This window comes from Spinacia oleracea, chromosome 3 (assembly GCF_020520425.1).
Source record: "Spinacia oleracea cultivar Varoflay chromosome 3, BTI_SOV_V1, whole genome shotgun sequence".
NCBI classification, from domain to species: domain Eukaryota; kingdom Viridiplantae; phylum Streptophyta; class Magnoliopsida; order Caryophyllales; family Amaranthaceae; genus Spinacia; species Spinacia oleracea.
In genome coordinates, this window is record NC_079489.1 from 157,257,044 (window position 1) to 157,275,730 (window position 18,687).

Here is an 18,687-nt window from a genome sequence, read left to right on the forward strand (position 1 = left end):
GAACGGAGGAACAGAACGTTGCTAGACATGGTCAGGTCAATGATGGGTCAGGCCGAACTTCCATTAGAATTTTGGGGACATGCACTAAATACAGCTGCACTCACTATAAATAGAGCTCCGTCTAAAGCTGTCGAAAAGACTCCATACGAATTATGGTTTGGAAAGCCTCCAAATGTGTCTTTTCTTAAGATTTGGGGATGTGAAGTATACGTCAAACGATTAATTTCAGACAAACTTCATCCAAAATCTGACAAATGTATCCTTGTGGGCTATCCAAAGGAAACAAAGGGGTATTACTTCTACAATACATCTGAGAACAAAGTGTTTGTTGCTCGAGATGGTGTCTTTTTGGAGAAGGATCACATTTCCAAAATGACAAGTGGGAGAAAAGTAGACCTCGAAGAAATTCGAGTCGAACAACAAACTCTAGAGAATGCTCAAGATGACATTCAGGATGAAACTCAGAGATCTTTAGAAGAATCTGGTGAGAATCATGGTCAATCTAGAAATGTTACCCCGCGTAGATCGCAAAGATATAGATCTCAACCGGAAAGGTACTTAGGTATTTTGACGAACGAGAGCTATGACGTTCTATTACTTGAAAGTGATGAACCTGCGACTTACAAGCAAGCTATGACGAGCCCTAGCTCCAAGCAGTGGCAAGAAGCCATGCAATCTGAATTAGACTCCATGTCTGAAAACCAAGTATGGGATTTGGTCGATTTGCCAGATGGCTACCAAGCCATTGGAAGCAAATGGGTTTTCAAACTGAAAAAGGACAAGGATGGGAAACTTGAAGTTTTCAAAGCTAGATTGGTTGCAAAAGGTTACAGGCAAGTCCACGGTGTGGATTATGATGAAACCTTTTCACCAGTTGCAATGCTAAAGTCTATTCGAATAATGTTAGCAATCGCTGCATATTACGATTACGAAATATGGCAGATGGATGTCAAAACTGCTTTCTTAAACGGCGTTTTAACAGAAACTGTGTTTATGACACAGCCTGAAGGTTTTGAGGATCCAAAGAATGCTAAAAAGGTATGCAAGCTAAAGAAGTCAATCTACGGATTGAAGCAGGCATCCAGGAGCTGGAATATACGTTTTGATGAAGCAGTCAGTGACTTTGGTTTCATCAAGAACGCGGACGAATCTTGTGTATACAAGAAGGTCAGTGGGAGCAAAATTGCTTTCCTAGTATTATATGTCGACGACATATTGCTTATCGGAAATGACATTCCTATGTTGAACTCTGTCAAGATTTGGCTTGGGAAATGTTTTTCGATGAAGGATCTAGGAGAAGCACAGTACATATTGGGCATCAAGATTTACAGAGATAGATCTAAAAAGATGATTGGACTTAGTCAAAGCACTTATATCAATAAGGTGCTTGATAGGTTCAAGATGGCGGACTCCAAGCGAGGCTACCTACCCATGTCTCATGGAATGACTCTAAGCAAGACTCAGTGCCCAAAAAACACTTGATGAGCGTAGACGAATGAATGGGATTCCATATGCATCATTGATTGGTTCAATAATGTATGCTATGATATGTACACGCCCGGATGTTGCGTACGCACTCAGTGCTACGAGCAGATACCAGTCAGACCCAGGAGAGGCGCATTGGACTGCTGCCAAGAACATTCTGAAGTACCTGAAAAGGCACAAAGATGACTTCCTGGTCTATGGTGGAGATGATGAATTAATTGTTAAAGGCTATACGGACGCAAGTTTCCAAACCGACAAAGATGATTTCAGATCACAGTCTGGGTTTGTCTTCTGCCTCAACGGAGGAGCAGTAAGCTGGAAAAGTGCTAAGCAAAGCACCATTGCGGATTCTACAACTGAAGCGGAGTACATTGCTGCACATGAAGCAGCAAAGGAAGCTATATGGCTAAGGAAGTTCATAGGAGAACTTGGTGTAGTCCCCTCCATTAAAGGACCAATAGCCCTGTATTGTGATAATAACGGAGCTATTGCACAGGCAAAAGAGCCTAGACACCACCAGAGAGTCAAGCATGTACTTCGTAGATTTCACCTTCTACGAGAGTTCGTTGAAAGAAAAGAAGTCGAGATAAGCAAAATTGGAACTGATGACAACATATCAGATCCATTAACTAAACCTCTGCCGCAAGCGAAGCACAACTCGCACACTGCAGCTATGGGAATCAAGCATATTGGAGAATGGCTTTGATGTCTCTGTTTAATGTTTTAAAGTTTTAGAGTTTAAATCTTTGTAAAACATTATTGGTTAATCATTCACAATAAATGAAAGAAATTCATTTTTCCATTTAATTTGTGGTTTATTAAATGATGAGTCCCTTCAACTTGACGATATATTCAAGATAGACTGTCAGGACCAGTCCTGTGACTAAGAAATGTCTATCAAGTGAACTTGAATGTCAAAGGTTGAAAATGGTCCCTAATCGGAGTTTTCTATAAAATTGGACGCATAGAAAACGTTAGACGATTAGAGTGCAAGATGACTAGTAGTTCTGTTTCTTGAACTATGTGGACATGGCAATGTCATAATCATTTGCATAGATACTTACTTTGGGAAGACTAGTATCGGACAAGACCTATGAAACTTTACTGTAAGAGATGAAAGTCTGTCATAAGTAAATTTCATTAAATTATTAGACACTAAATCCTCAATACCTGAGTGATTTGAGATTACTTGTTTGAGAACTGGTTGCTTTGACGTTGACCAACCGTCGCACCGTAAAAGGAGGCTATAAAGGCAACGCTCAGGTAATCACCTATCAAACGAAGTCTAATCTCAAGATCGCAAGATTGGGATTGTCCTCCCATAAATCGGGATGAGATGCTTAAAAGTTGTACAAGGCCACTCTGAGAGCTAGAAACTGTGAAATGCATGGCCGTGCTCGGATGAATCATAGGCTATGATTATCTGTTTATTTGATCAGTTGAACTCTGAAACCGAGGAACACCTCTGGACATAATAAGGATGACAACTCTTACCTTATGTTCAAGAGCAAGCATCGAGCGACAAAGGAATTAGGAAATGCACACTTGTCCCTAAGGACAAGTGGGAGACTGAAGGAAATAATGCCCTTGGTCCAAGTATGCATTCTATGTTAAGTCTAATAAATGCGGTTCAGTATTAATTAACAAGTTAATAATTCAGTGAGATCAAGTGAGCTGAATGCCTAGCTAGAGGCCGCTTCAGTTCAAGTGGAATTAATGATATTAATCCACAGCTTACTCTTGACTGAACCCGTAGGGTCACACAAATAGTACGTAAACGGATCAAGTATTTAATGGCATTAAATACTCCATCTATGAATATTCGGAACCGACGGATCTTGGTTTCAGTGGGAGCTAAGATCGTCACAGGCAAGAAATGAATACTCCGGAAACGATGATATTGCCGGAAACGGAAATATGGATCGTATCGGAAATATGAATATTATCCAAGTCGTAGATGTTGCCGGAAACGGAAACATGGTACGTATCGGAAAATATTATTGGAAATGGAAATATTACCAGAATCGGAAATATTGCCGGAAACGGAAATATTGTCAGAATCGGAAATATTACCGGAATCGGAAAATAATTCCGGAAACGGAAATATTAAATATTTGTTCGAAACGGAAATTAATTCCGGAATCGGAAATATTAAATATTGTTCGTATCGGAAATAGATTCCGGAAATGGAAATTTAATCGGAAGCGTATCGTACGAATTAGCATCGGACGAGGCCTGCCGGACGAAGGCCCAGCACGAAGCCGGGCCATCGCCCAACAAGCACGCACGCCACAAGCCCAGCGCGCGCCAAGGGCCACGGATGCGTGGGCCGTGCTGCGTGGGCTGCTGCTCGCACGCGCATGGGCAGCCCTTGTGGCTGCCGTGTGTGTGTGAGTTTGTGCTCATGCGTGATTCCTGAATCTGCAAGAGTCAGTGTATGATTAAATTTCTATTCCTAATTGGATAATTTAATTAAATAGAATTCATGTAGGATTCTAATTTCAATTAATTCGTATCCTACTAGGATTACGATTCCTTTTCCATAACTCTATAAATAAAGGCCTAGGGGTCATAATTTATACATAAGTTTCAAAGTATTCAAAAGTGAGTTTTTTGAGAGAAAATTAAAACACACATCTTGCTCATAAAGTGCCGAAATTTTCTAGTACCTTAAGGGCGATTCTAGTTGGTCAATCTTAAGGCGGATCCGGACGTGCTGTGGACTATCTACGGAGGGACGACACTTGGAGTCCTAAAAGACTTGTTCTTGTTCGGTTCGGGCGCAGCTAGGGAGGGCACGCAACAAAGAGTATGCATCTAAATTATGCTATATGATTATGTGTAAATAATATGTTGTCCTGGGTTAATGGTTGTTTCCGCATGATCTATGTAGTGTCATATGTATCATAACCTAACAAATTATCCCATCTGCAGTATATCCCACTTCAATTCCCAGAAAAGAATTTAGATATCCCAAATCCTTTATGCTAAACTCTTTGTGAAGGTATGCTTTGAGCTCATCAAGTTTAGCAATGTTGGTCCCAGTCAAGATGATGTCATCTACATATACAGCAGCTATGTTGATATCTGTATCTGTCCTGTGAATGAACAAACTGTAATCATATTTTGATTGCACAAAACCTTGAGATTCCAGTGCATTTAGGAGCTTCTCATGCCACTGTCTAGATGCTTGTTTCAGCCCATAAATAGACTTGATTAGCCTGCACACTTTGTTGTTGGGGTTAGGTACCCCTTCTGGCATCTGCATATAAACTTCTTCTTTGAGATCACCATGCAGAAATGCATTGTTCACATCTAGTTGAAAAAGAGGCCAATGTTTGCTTGCTACTACTGCAATTAAACACCTGATTGTACTCATTTTAACTACAGGACTGAAAGTTTCCTCATAATCAATCCCATATTTTTTATTGAAACCCTTGGCTACTAATCTTGCTTTGCATCTTTCTAGAGCCCCAGTGGATTTAAGCTTTACTTTAAAAACCCATTTGCACCCAATTGCCCTTTTTCCTTTAGGTAATTCTACCAATTCCCAGGTTAAATTCTGGTCTAGAGCTTCCAATTCTTTCTGCATTGCTTCAACCCAAATTTGATGTTTTGCTGCTTCCTGATAGGAGTGTGGTTCTGAAATGTCACACACTTGAGACAGAAAAGCTTGAAAGTCTTCAGGAAAGGTAACATAAGCTACCATGTTGCACCAGTGACTTGTAACACATTTGGAAGCAGAATGACATACATAATCTTCTAAATAATTGGGTGGTTTGTGAGTTCTAGAAGACTGTCTGATGATTGGATAAGGAAGACTTGCAGTATCTGAAGAACTAGATGTAGTTGAATAGCTATGATCAGTAGTGTTTTCAGAAGAACTTAATGGATGTGTTTGATCAACTGAGGTGGTGTTATGAGAAGAATTTGGTGAGTTTGTGTGTTGAGAAGGTGTTTGAGTGGTAGTAGATGTTGGTGAGGAGTTTGGTGAGGATGTATGTGAGGGAAAAATTGATTCTGGTGTTGAGTAATCTGGTTCATCAAATGTGTTTGGAGAAGCAAAGGCTGGTAAGAAGATAGCATTAGTGTAGTTAGAAACTGGTGTATTGGTTTTGTGATAAAGGTGGAATGGGAAGTGTTTTTCATGAAATGTTATGTCTCTTGAAACAAAGAATCTGTTAGTGTCAATTTCTAAGACCTTATAGCCTTTATGGGATGCAGAATATCCCATAAGAACACAAGGAGTAGCTCTGCTATCCAATTTAGTTCTCCCAACTTTTGTAGTAGAAACATAACAGAGACAACCAAATGTTCTGAGATGAGTAAGATCAGGTTGTTTTTCATACAATCTGTAAAAAGGTGAATCCAATCCAATGGATTTCAGTGGCATCCTGTTAATCAAATATGCTGCACACATCACACACTCACCCCAGAACCTAGCAGGAACCTTTGATTGAAAATACAATGCCCTTGCTGTCTCTAAAAGATGTTTATGTTTCCTTTCTACCACCCCATTCTGCTGGGGAGTGTGACTACAACTAGTTTGATTCAATATACCTAGTGTCACACATAGCTTTTTGAAATCTCCTTCACATAATTCCTTTGCATTGTCTGATCTTACACATTTAACAGTCACACCAAACTGAGTTTTCACCATATTCAAGAAATCAGTTAACACAGTAACACAGTCTTTCTTATTTCTCAACATGTGAATCCAAGTGAATCTACTGTAATCATCTACAATAGTCAAAAACTGATTACAACCAGTAGGAGTTTTCACAGAATGTGGGCCCCAAACATCAATGTGTATTAGCTCAAATGGACAAGTTGTCTTAATGCTACTATGTGGAAAGCTAAGCCTGGTTTGTTTTGCAATGGGACACACTTGACAAATTGTGTCTTGAATACAAGAATTGACTTCGCAACTAGGGTTAATCAACTTAAGTTGACTAAAAGGGATATGACCTAGTCTTAGGTGCCATAGTTTGGCATTATTGACAGCAGTAGAACAGGCTGTGTTGCACTCATGTGGCTGGTTTGTAGATGTAGCTGCTATATTGTGTTCTCCAACATTGTACAGACCAGAACTCACATCACCAAGAGGAATCAATTTCCCTTTCTGACAGCAAATAAAGCACTTGTCATGAGTAAAATGCAGCTCACAATTCAAATCTTTGCATATCTTGTGGACAGAGATTAGATTATATTTGAAATCAGGCACATGCAGCACATTGTGAAGTGTAATTCCTTCATTTAAGACTACTGAACCAACATGTTTCACAGGTATTTTACTGCCATCAGGTATGGTTATATATGTAGATTGATTATCAACCCTTTTATATGCAGAAAACTGACTCAAATCATGACAGAAATGATCTGAAGCACCACTGTCAAGCAACCATTTAGAATTAGTATGAGATATTAAACAGATATTACCTGCCATTAAGGCCAAGTTAGGTTGATGACTAGAGCCAGAACTTTGTTGTTGCTTGCTCAAAAGATTCATCAGCTGATTATACTGCTCCACTGAGATATTAGTATTTGCTTCAGTTTTTGGATTGTTGGATGTGTCAGCATCACCATCTCCAGCAGTTGACATTGTTGCTGTCTTGTTTTTGAAATGCTTAAAACCTGGTGGATAACCATTGATCTTGAAGCACCTCTCAATACTGTGTCCAGGAATTTGACAATGTGTACAGAAATACTGTGAGTTGCTCCTATTAGGATTATTAGCTTTCTGAAATTGTTGAGAACCAGTTGCTTGAGATTTGAAGTTCCTGTTGTTCCAATGATCACCACCAAATCTTCTTTTCTCAGCTGCAAATGCAACAGGCTCTGTAGGATAGACAGTTTTAGAGATCTCTTGATGCCTTTCTTCTTGAGCAAAGAGTCTGTATGCTTCAGACACCTTAGGTAGAACTGGAACCATTAGCACATTTCCCCTAATTGTGGCAAACTGGTCTGTTAACTTCATCATAAACTGCATCACCATTTTTTCTTGTTGTCTCTGAAAGAACTTTTTAGTAACATTGCAGGTACAATTGTTATAAGTACAGTAAGGCATAGGATGAGCCTCTTCAATTGCATCCCAGATTGACTTGATTTCAGTAAAAAACTCAGAAACTGATTTTTCTCCTTGATTTACCTCAGCTAGTTTCTGTTCTAAAGAGTAGACCTGTGCCATAGAAGCAAAGCCAAATCTCTCTTCAAGATCACACCAAACTTCTCTGGCAGACTTCAAAAACATTACACTCTTAGCAATTATCTCACTCAGATTCCCTAGGATCAGAGAACACACCAAATCATTGCATCTCTCCCATGCTCTATACTCAACAGTTCCAACAGCAGGTTTGCTGATACTTCCATCAACAAAACCTATTTTGTTTTTAGCTGACAATGCCAGCAGCATTGATCTCTTCCAACCTGTGAAACCTTCACCATCAAACTTGAAAGAAACAAGTTGCACAGAATTTGCATCAGAAGGATGTATGTAATACAAGCTAGCAGGATCCTGATTAGGAGGCAAATTTGCATTTCTCCTAGAATCTTCGAGGTGTTCATCATTAAACGCCATTATCAATCTTCAATCAGTAGAAATCAAACAAACTGAAGTTTAATCACACAAACTGTAGTTAATTTCTTCAGAACAATTAGCAGATTTCGATCAGAAACAGTAAAATGCAAGGTTCAATTGAACTTTTTAGAGAGAATTTTGTACGAGAATTTTGCGGAATTTCAGAGAAGATGAGTCAGGTTTCTTGAACCTGCTCTGATACCATGACAGAATTAGGGATTAAGATCAAGAAAATTTAAGTTGTTATTGTATTAATTATAATCAGCAATGTACAAGCTATATATAAGCATAAAAGGAAGGAGTCTAGATCCTTCTATAGGTTGTTGCATCAGCTAACAAACAACAAAGAGTTTGTTACAATAATGCCATGTTGGCAAGGCTGACTCAGCAGTTAGTTACTGAAGTACAGCAAACAATCAGCATACATCATCAACTAATATTCTAACAGATACTCCAATATAAAATAAAGGTAAAGAACATTTCGGACAATGTAAAGAATAAAAAGTGATGAGAGAAAGTGTTAGGTTTGAATTTCGAACAATTGTAATTCGTATTGTTCTCGTGGTTCATTGGCGCAAAAAAAATGTATAAACCAAATAATTTCAAAAAAAAATTGACGGGTAAAATAAGTCCGAATTAAACCCCAGGTTTAAAAGTAAAAATACAGAGATTAGGAAGAAGCATAAATTCCAGAATTTATTTATTTGAGTAGCGTATTCATCACTATTTCTCAACACCTTTGTTCTTCTTCAACCTCATTCCTCATTTCCCAGGTACCTAATTCTTGTTCTACAAGTTCAAATCACTTCCTTTTTTCTTTTTTTTTTGGTTGATTTAATTTAATTACTGCCTTTGCTTAATTTTATTGTCGATTTACGAGTTAAATTAATGAGCATTTTATCTCTTGAATTCGATTATTACCTGGAATTGGTTGATCATTATATTTGTTGCTTGATTTAGCTGATTTTTTATTTCATTTTTTGAAATTTTAGCTATTGAATTACTCTCTGGTTTTGGATTGATTAGTTATTAACTGGCATTATTTGATCGAATTTCGGATAAATTCAGCATTGTTTGGGATAAATTGATAGAATTTCGGATAAATTCAGCATTAGGTCATTAGAAGTTCATTGAAAATGTTGTGTCACTTGGAACTTTTGTAATTGGAATCGCTAGAAACTTTGGAGCTCCAACCAGTCAATCCCCTTGATTGGCAAGGAAACATATCAAGGGGTATTTTCGTAAATAAAATTATCAAAATATACAATCTACATATTTAAGTGTACAATATTTTTTTATATAAAATTATTTTCTTTTATTTTTAATTTTTTTAAATATCAAATATGTTGTACATTGTAATTTCTAGATTGTATACTTGCTTATTGTAATTACAAAAATGCCACTTGATATGTCAATCAAGGGGATTGTTTTAAAATTTCTCAGAAACTTTGTGGTTCTGATAAATGTTTCGGTTTTGGATTACATAGATTATAAGTGCAATGTGGCCAATGTCTTTCTATACTTGCGGTTTGCGAAATAGGGTATCAATGTCCCTTTAGATCACAATTCGTAAGGAGAAGTAGCAGACATTTGGTCTCCGTTTGGTTTGTCGGAAAATATTTTCAATGAAAAATGATTTCCACGTAAAACATTTTACAAGGAAAAACACAATTCCAAATTATTCCTTTCAAATGTATTTTTAACATTGACAAAGTTATTGGAAAATGTTTTTCACTGCCTTGTCATACCAAACAACATAAAATGAGTGAAAAAGATGTTTTTTCATGACAACGTTTTACACCAAACAACATAAAATGAGTGAAAACGTTGTTTTTTCATGAAAACGTTTTACACCAAACCAAACACTTTCTTGGTTTTTTAGCTGTCCTTAGGCAGAAGGAAGGGTCGAGAGAGGAATTCGGTTAGCGGTATAATATAGTATGGTTTGGTGATTAAAGGATTGGTGTTGGAGAAAAGCATCACTTCTATAGAATGCCTTACTCAGTTTACGAAGACCCCTTTTAAGTAATGTTAACTCTCCACAAAGTACTAGATTGATACAAGAAATAAGCTCATTTGATTCATCATTGAAAGTGATCGGTATTGACGATTGAGTCAATCCAATTGCACCACAGTTTTCTTAATTAATCTACAATTTGTATAGTGCACCGGTTTTTGTTGCAGATTTGAGATTTTGATTCTTAATTATGCTGTTTTGTTTGTTGGGCCTTGCTACTTATTAACTTTTAATAAAGATCTTTGTGCTGTTGTGATTGCAGACTTCCATTTGGTGAAATGAATGTACAGATTCTAAACCTAAGTAGTCATCTGAAGTCTACATAACAGTCAATGTGTTTCAATTTTCAGGAAAACCAATGAATTGAACATCTAAAGTGGTCAATTTTTTCCGGTTCAGATTGTAGTTTATCCGGTTCTTTCTCACTCAAAGTTTTCTTCAACTGATGAAATAAAACATGATGTGATGTTGCCCCGTGTACATTTCATTGAGGTAGATCATCATACATAGTCTTATCAACTTTTCATTTTGGTGCATCTATTCAGATTCTTTGTTTTCATACCGTCTTTTGCAAAATTCTTATAGGTTCCTCATGTCATTCAGTTATCCGATTGGGATTGTGGTCTTGCCTGTGTTTTAATGGTTTTGCAACCAATTGGTGGCATTTGACAAGGGGTCCAGACTTTTAAAGTTAGAAACAGAACATATATGAAGACCTTGGTTTTCAGTCTAGTAAAAGAATAAAACAAAGATAAAGTGTATGGATTATTTATGATTACTATTAAAGTCATTATATGGACTCATTTCACAAGGGGAGAATAAAGCAAATATAGTAAAACAAGGCTAGAATAAAACCATCAAAACATGCCAACAAATCAACGTTCAAAACTTCATATGCAGGAGTAAGTTCTAACTCACAAATATAAACCCAAGAAAAGACACACTAGAAACAAGATGGCGGAAGGAGTTGTGTTTAATATTGCAGAGAGACTGTTAGAGTCCTTAGGGGAACATGCACTTCAAGAGATTGCATCATGTTGGGGTGCAAGAGGTGACTTGAGAAAACTCGGAAACTCTGTGAGGATGATAAAAGCTCGTGTTCGTGATGCTGAGAAGCGCGGTGAAGAGGAGGACAATGACGCGATCAAAGAGTGGCTCAAGAGGCTAAGGCTGGTGCTCCATCAAGCTGAGGTCCTTACTATTGATCTGCAGAATAAGCGGGTGGAAGGAAATAACAAGCTTGTGAAGAAGGTACGCGTCTTATTCTCAAGGTCAGGACCACTTTATCTTAACATCAAAATCAAATCAAGTCGATTAGGGAAGAACTTAACGACATTAAGTCGGATATGGAGGGCTTGAATTTGAGGGTGTATGATCATAGGGAAGAATCACATCTTTCATTTACCAATTTGGTAAAGAAAAGGGAAACGGCTTCTTTTGTGAAAGTAGATGATGTTATTGGTAGAGAGAATGACAAAAACATAATAATCGGCATGCTTTTCGATCCAAAGTACAATGGGGAAAGGGTGAGTGTCATCCCGATTGTTGGGTTTGGGGGTCTAGGAAAAACTACTCTTGCTCAATTGATTTTTAATGATGCTAGTCTTGTGGAGCATTTTGATCTTGTTAAATGGGCTTGTGTACCGGAGATAGATAACCAGAAGGTTGTATTGGGGAAAGTTTACAAGTCGTTGACGAATAACGACTCGCATGATCTCTCGATTGATCAAATGAAATCGGGGATCCGAGGTTGTATAAGTAACAAGAAGTACCTTCTTGTCCTAGACGACATATGGGATGAAAGTCGGGATAGGTGGTTGGATATCATGAGCTTGCTTGAATGTGGTCAAATTGGGAGTAAAGTACTTGTAACTACACGTTCTAACATCGTTGCAAAAGTTGTAGGCACAGTTCCAAGTGCCTACAATCTAGGACTTTTAACAGACACAGAGTCCTGGAATCTTTTTGAAAGACTAGCTTTTAAACCAGGCACGGAAGAGAGCAATCGTACTACTTGGACTCAGATTGGAAAGGAAATTGTTAATAGTTGTGGAAATGTTCCCCTTGCTGTTAGGGCTGTTGGAAGCCTCCTCTACACTAAAGACAGTGAGCAAGAGTGGCGGCTTTTCAGAGAAACTCAACGATCAAAGGCAAAGTTAATAACGGAGGGTGATTATGGTAATATCATGCCTGTGCTGAAGTTAAGTTATGATTATCTACCACCTCCATTAAAGCAGTGCTTTGCCTACTGTTCATTGTTCCCAAAAGATTATGAGATTAGTAAGGCTGAATTAGTGCATTTATGGATGGCTCAAGGATATTTTGACCCGTCTAACAAAGACATTGGGGATTACTATTTTACAGAGTTGTTAGGGAGGAACTTTTTTCAAGACCCTGAAGAAGATGAACTAGGGAATGTCAAAACGATAAAAATGCACGACTTAATGCACGACTTGGCACAACATGTAGCCGGTGATGAGAGCATGCTATTGAGTGAGTCGCCATTTATGTTGTCTGATGGAGTTGTACACGTAAGTATAAACTTGCGTGATGTAGACAATAGATGGGAAGCTCCACCATCATTGCTTGCGTCGGCTAAGAGAACTCGATCATTGCTAATTAAGAGTAGTACTATAAAAGTATCATCTCTTGAAAGTTTGATTTCTGGATTCAAGTCTTTGCGTGCCCTGAGTTTGAGGTATGTGGGGTTTAAAACGGTCCCAAATTCTATAGGGAGGTTGACACATCTAAGATACCTCGATCTTGGAAGGGATTGCAGTATTGAATGTCTTCCCGATGCCATAACAAGGTTAGAGAACCTGCAAACACTGTACCTTGATGGTTGCAGAAGGCTTAAAAGGTTACCAAGAGATTTCACAAGGTTGGCCAAACTCAGACACTTGCTGATGTGTAGGGAGATATTGACTGATTTGCCCTCAAGATTTGGGAAAATGACATCGCTCCAAGAATTGAGCGGATTTATAGTAGGGGAAAGCACTGGCATTGACTCTTTGCCAGCCTTGAATCTTAAAGGAATTCTGGACATCAAATTTCGCAAGTGGCGCAGTGATGCTGTTTCAGAAGCGCAGAAGGCAAGTTTGAAGGAAAATCAACAGTTAACTTTTCTTTATCTAGATTTGAGCTTCAGTGACGAAATCATCTAACCTTGTTGATTTTACTGAGACGGATAGGATGTTAACATGCTTGGAATTACCAACAAGTCTCAAAGTGCTACACATTATGTGTTACATTGGAGGTGAATTGCCCTGTATGTGGTTAGATAAATTGTCTAGCCTTGTTTCCGTTACTCTCACGCAGTGCAAAAATTGCAGGGTTCTCCCTCATTTGAGTCAGTTACCATATCTCAAATCTCTTACTGTATATAGTCTTGAAGCTTTGGAGTACATTGAAGATGATGTTGGGGATGGCGGTACCCATAGCTATAGGTGCTACTTCCTAGCCTTAGAGTCTTTGGACTTGATGTGGTCTGAGCAACTCAAGGTGTGGACAAGGTCATCTGTGATTCAGACAGGGTCCTTGTACTTCTCTCGTCTTTCGCGCATCAATATTGACAAATGCCCCAAGTTTATGTCAATGCCTCTAGCACCAAGGATGGAGTCATTGAAGGTTAACAGAGGACATAGTGAGCTGCTGAAATCACTTCTGACATCACACAACGAAGCATTATCATCATCAACAACTCTTTTCACATCATTGAAGGAGCTGGAAATAATTGGAATTGATCATGGTCTGATTTCCTTGACCATTAGAAGCAGTTGGTGTAATCTAGAGAGGTTAAGCATAGGTCGGTGCAACCAACTGAGCAGTTTGATATTCGAATCTCCAAACTCCATTCGAGATCTTGATGTTGGTTAGTGTTTATTTTTGTTGTTTTTATGTACCATTTGGCAGGATTTATTTTATTCTGTTCTATCAACTTTTGCAAGTTTACGCAATACCCAATTGCACATTTTGTTTGAATTTTTACTTCCAATTGCATTTTGTTTGAAATTCCAACTTTTTTATGGGTTAGCTTTTTGTTTGTAATGGGCTAAATTAAAATGACTCTTAAAACCTCTTCGCTTCTTTTCCATGAAGTAGAAGATGGTCGTCCTGTTTTCCCGTTATTGCTTTTGGGTCAATTGGAAACATCTCTGCAATTGCAGGGGTAAGGTTGCGTACGTCCGACCCTCCCCTACCCTGCTTGTTGCGGGAGCCTCTTTGAGGCGATGGGGTAATTAAAATGATAATGATAATGTTAGCTTTTTGTTTGTTTGTTCTTTTGAATATTTGACAAGTTTAAGCAATATCCAACTCATCATTTTGATGAAATGTCAGGTTTGAACAGAAGCTTGAGAAACATTTCTGGGGGGTTACAGCATCTCATTGCCCTAGAGAAATTGCGTATAATTTGTTGGATGTGTGGAATGAAGAAGAGAATGCTGACATCATCAGATCAGCTTGGCAAGGTTTGAGGAGCCTGCGTTCGTTGGAATTACAGGGCATCCATAAACTGAAGGCACTCCCTCGAGGTATTACTAGCCTAACAACGCTTCAGTCGCTCACTCTTTCTTACTTCAAGAATTTGACAATGTTTCCAGAAGAGATTGGTCAACTGACCCGTCTTCAACGGCTTTCTATAAAACATTGCCCGAAATTGGCATCACTTCCACAGTCATTACTAGGCCTTACTTCTTTGCAACAACTTCACGCGTATCATTGTCAAATTCTGGAAGAAAGATACAAGGGCCAAGATCGCCACCTTATTCAACATATCCCTGATGTTCGCTTTGTGAGTTTTCTTATGAACTTCCCACCTTTACTTTACTTTTATCCTGTTGTGTTTCTGCAATTTTAGTCCCATAATTTATTCACATTATTATTATTATTCTTATTCCTTCTGTTTAATTTAGAGTTCCGCACCTGAGACGGGTATCTCAGCCTTAATATCTTCCGTTATGATGTGAGCTTGAAGCCCTAGAGTGCATAGAAGATGACGGTGTCGTGAGTTGGTGGTTCTTCAATCAGCCAACAGCTACAAGTAACACTTCCCAGCAGCACAGTCCCTGACTCCCTGAATGGTTGCCGCTAATAAATAGGTGGAAACGATCATCATTATATTACCTGAGGCATGCAGCGTCAGAGGATGATGGTCAGCAGTGGCAGATCAAGCATATTGACAAAGAAACTTCTATGTTCTCAATCTGGTAATTCTGCAAACATCTATATACTATACTAAAAGAGGGGAAATCAATGTGAAACTGACAAATCACAAATGTCACTCTCTGATTATTGAAGTTAATGATGGATGGAAATAACTTTATTGACACGGGTGATAAACAGGGGTGAAAGTAATTTTCTATATGTATCCTCAGTGGGTTTTTTGTTTTTTTTTAAAATAAAAAGTAAAAGAAGACACTGAAAGGGGCAATAACATATCTATCCATCATTAATTTTAATTAGAAGAATATCCATGAACTCTATTGATGATAATTGTCAATAACTATAGTTTAGTTTTCATTCAAAACTAATATTTAGATTATAACCGTGCGAGGTACTATACTAGTTACTTCTCTAAAATACAGAACATGGAACCTTTGATCATCAAGTCCATAAAATACTCTGGGGTTCGATGTGAGTATTTTCAAGCTCAAATTTCACAGTGTCTATTTTATATCCCCTGAAAGCTTTGAGAAACTACGATAATCAAGGGTGATAAAAGAATTTGACAATACCTTTTGGTGGGTTAGCTTTATTTTTGTTGTTCTTTGATTCTGTTTGCTAGTTTTATCATTTCCCAATTGCACATTTTGTTTTGTAATTTCAGTTTTTTTTATTCTTTTTTTGGGTTGGTTAATTTTTGTTGTTTTTTTGTACCATTTGGCAGGATTTATTTATTCTGTTCTATCAACTTTTGCAAGTTTACGCAATACCCAATTGCACATTTTGTTTGAATTTTTTGCGTGTCTGAATTTTTCCAAGTGTAAGTAATACCCCAATTGCATTTTGTTTGAAATTCCAATTTTTATTTTATTTTATGGGTTAGCTTTATTGTTTGTTTGTTCTTTTAAATATTTGACAAGTTTAAGCAATATCCAATTCTTCATTTTGATGAATTGTCAGGTTTTGGTTGAAGGAATATTGAACTCAAGGGCAATAATTCTCAACAGACCTTCTTCACTCAATACCATTTCGATCCATTTCTATGGTTTTTTCCTTTTAATTTCCCATTTTATAAAATTAAGTAAACCCTTTGAATGTGTATGTTAACTGGTGAAAATTCGTTTTTAGCTAGGCGGCTAGGCTTAAGAGATTGTATTAATCATGGAAGAAAACTCTGATCTTAGATTTATCATAATTGTTAGAATATGTATATAATCCTTAATGATGAACATAATCATAGTGATTGATTGTGTAAAAACAGCAGCATGCACTTTCCATCTCGCCCTTGCTGTCAACAGCGTAAAGAACTTCATACCTATTACGTTGGAATTGGAGAATGCTCAATACACATTGTGGGCGGAGCTATTCAAGATTCATGCTACGGCATAAATCACTACGTATGTTCATAATTGAGGATTATACATATTCCTTAACAATAATGAAGGATTGAAGGTAATTAATTGAAATATTTGTAATATTTTGTTGCCCTTGATTAAATTTTGTTTCCTTGAATGATGTTGTACTTTATTTGATTGTGTGCAGGGAAAGTTGAAGAATGTAAGAATGTTCAGATTTGTATACCTCAATGGGAACTTATGTGAAGGCGCACCATGTAAGTATCAAATATCTTTCTTTTTTTCTTGACGGGTATCAAGTATCAAGTATCAAGTATCAAATATCAATTCTACATGGAATTGTAGATTACATTTGAATTTTGTCATGATCATTTGGTTAATATATGCTTTCTGATGATGAAGATTCAAGAGGTTGATATTATCTCTTCTTTAAATTATTTGGTTTTTCATATTTTTTTTGGGGGGTTAAAAAGGAACTACTAGATTAATAATTAGTCACAAAATGTGAGATCAGATGGTTGTTCTCCCTTTCAGCAGAACGGAGGAATAACAGACATACTAGAGTTTTTCCTCTTCAACATAAATTTTCATACAAAATAAGGGGGGATTAGAATATCTGTTTGGTTTAAAAAGTTATTCTTCTTCCTTGCTTCCTTTTGCCAAGCTGTCTGCTAATTTGTTCCCTTCTCTTGGTTCAAATATCACCTCTTGATCTTTCAAGCATGACAGAAGCTGCCTGCAATCTTGCAGTCTGTTGCCAGTGTGCAGTTTTGCCAATCTTTTATTCAACAACCAGTGAAGGGTTAAATTGATAGCCTTCAGCTCTGCTTCTAGTGGTGTGTATTGCAGTAGCCTCTACCTGATCAAAAGGCGGGCCACAGCCATAAAAATATACCCATTAAGTCGGGCCGGGGGGGCAAGCTTCGGGCCAAATTTGTGTGCCCAAACCCCGATATTTTGGGCCAAAATAGCGGGCTTTTAGGGCCGGGCCAAATTTATAAATAAAATTGTTGTTTTGTGTTGCCCAAAGCCCGAATTTTTTTAAAAAGTTCGGGCCGGGCCGGGCCCATATTGATCAGCTCTGCAGTAGCCCTTCCAAGAGAAAGCTTCCTTCCATGTACCTGAATGATCCCTACATACAGCAGCACAACCAGTTTCTTTTGACATGTAGTCAAAAGATGCATCACAGTTTACTTTGCAAGAGTTTGGATCTCTGGTTTAATCCAAGAGAGAAGAGAGGTACTTTAAGTTAACTGAGTAAAAGTTTTTGTGTGAAAACCACTCAGTAGCAGCCCAGGAACATTGTTTGGTTATAAGTTGGATTGGTTTGTTAACTTTGGAGAAAATCCAAGGAGTTCCTTCTTTTCCATAATTCACAAATGATAAAGATGAAAAGCACATTCCAAGGGAGATGATTTGCAGTAGGATCTTTGTGTTTTAGATTGGAGTTGATCCATTGATTAAATCTAGGTTATGAGAAGGAGAAAACAGGTTCCAAAGCTCTAAGGTTCTAGAACATTTCCTAAACAAGTGTTGTTTTTCACTCCCTGACTCTTCATTTTACCTCAAATACCCATGTCGGATCCTCGACACTTGGACATGGGTATTGACACTTCGACGCTTCATTTTGGACCAAAATCATGCAATTTTTTCAAAAAGTAGCTGTGTCGGACACTTGGACACATACATGTGTTTGATGTGGGTATTTGAGTCCGGGTAACATAGGTTTTCCACCTTCCCAGGGCAAAACCCATAGTTTGGATTTGCAGTTATGATTCTTCTGGCCAGGTTTGAGTTTGTGGGTTATCCCTACTTAATTGCCAACTAAACATTTTTATCTTGAGGTGACCAGGGGCAATGGGTCAGCCATAGAAGATGGAAGAGAGTTTATGACTAAGTGTTAAAATCCTATGTTGTCCACACGTGAATAAAGATGGTCGTGGGCCGGGCCGGTCCGTTCTTCGGGTCGGGCCCAAGCCATGTCACTATGTATCGGTCTGGGCGGCTCGAAAAGTTCAAAACGGGGACCAAGCCCACGGGTTTTTGTGTCGGGCTGGGTCGGGCCGTCGTGCCTAAGCCGAACGTTACTA

At 38.0% G+C, this 18,687-nt stretch overlaps 1 protein-coding gene across 18 annotated transcripts; it reads left to right on the forward strand.

The window, feature by feature from the left end:
• The first annotated feature begins 8,677 nt into the window (after positions 1-8,677).
• LOC110791857 (putative disease resistance protein RGA3) lies at positions 8,678-17,903 on the forward strand. 18 transcript variants are annotated; one of them, XM_056841056.1, is made up of 9 exons: positions 8,678-8,835; positions 10,342-13,950; positions 14,418-14,871; positions 14,993-15,286; positions 15,967-16,062; positions 16,203-16,287; positions 16,504-16,694; positions 16,785-16,854; positions 17,319-17,902. In XM_056841056.1, the coding sequence occupies exon 2, from the start codon at positions 11,426-11,428 to the stop codon at positions 13,241-13,243; it is 1,818 nt and encodes a 605-aa protein (XP_056697034.1). In that variant the 5' UTR covers positions 8,678-8,835; positions 10,342-11,425; the 3' UTR covers positions 13,244-13,950; positions 14,418-14,871; positions 14,993-15,286; positions 15,967-16,062; positions 16,203-16,287; positions 16,504-16,694; positions 16,785-16,854; positions 17,319-17,902. The 18 variants fall into 18 exon arrangements, with proteins under 18 accessions (XP_056697034.1, XP_056697026.1, XP_056697032.1 ...); XM_056841048.1 differs by lacking the exon at positions 17,319-17,902 and adding an exon at positions 15,618-15,820 and having other exon boundaries at positions 16,785-17,018; XM_056841054.1 differs by lacking the exon at positions 17,319-17,902 and adding an exon at positions 15,618-15,713 and having other exon boundaries at positions 16,785-17,018.
• Positions 17,904-18,687: the final 784 nt, after the last annotated feature.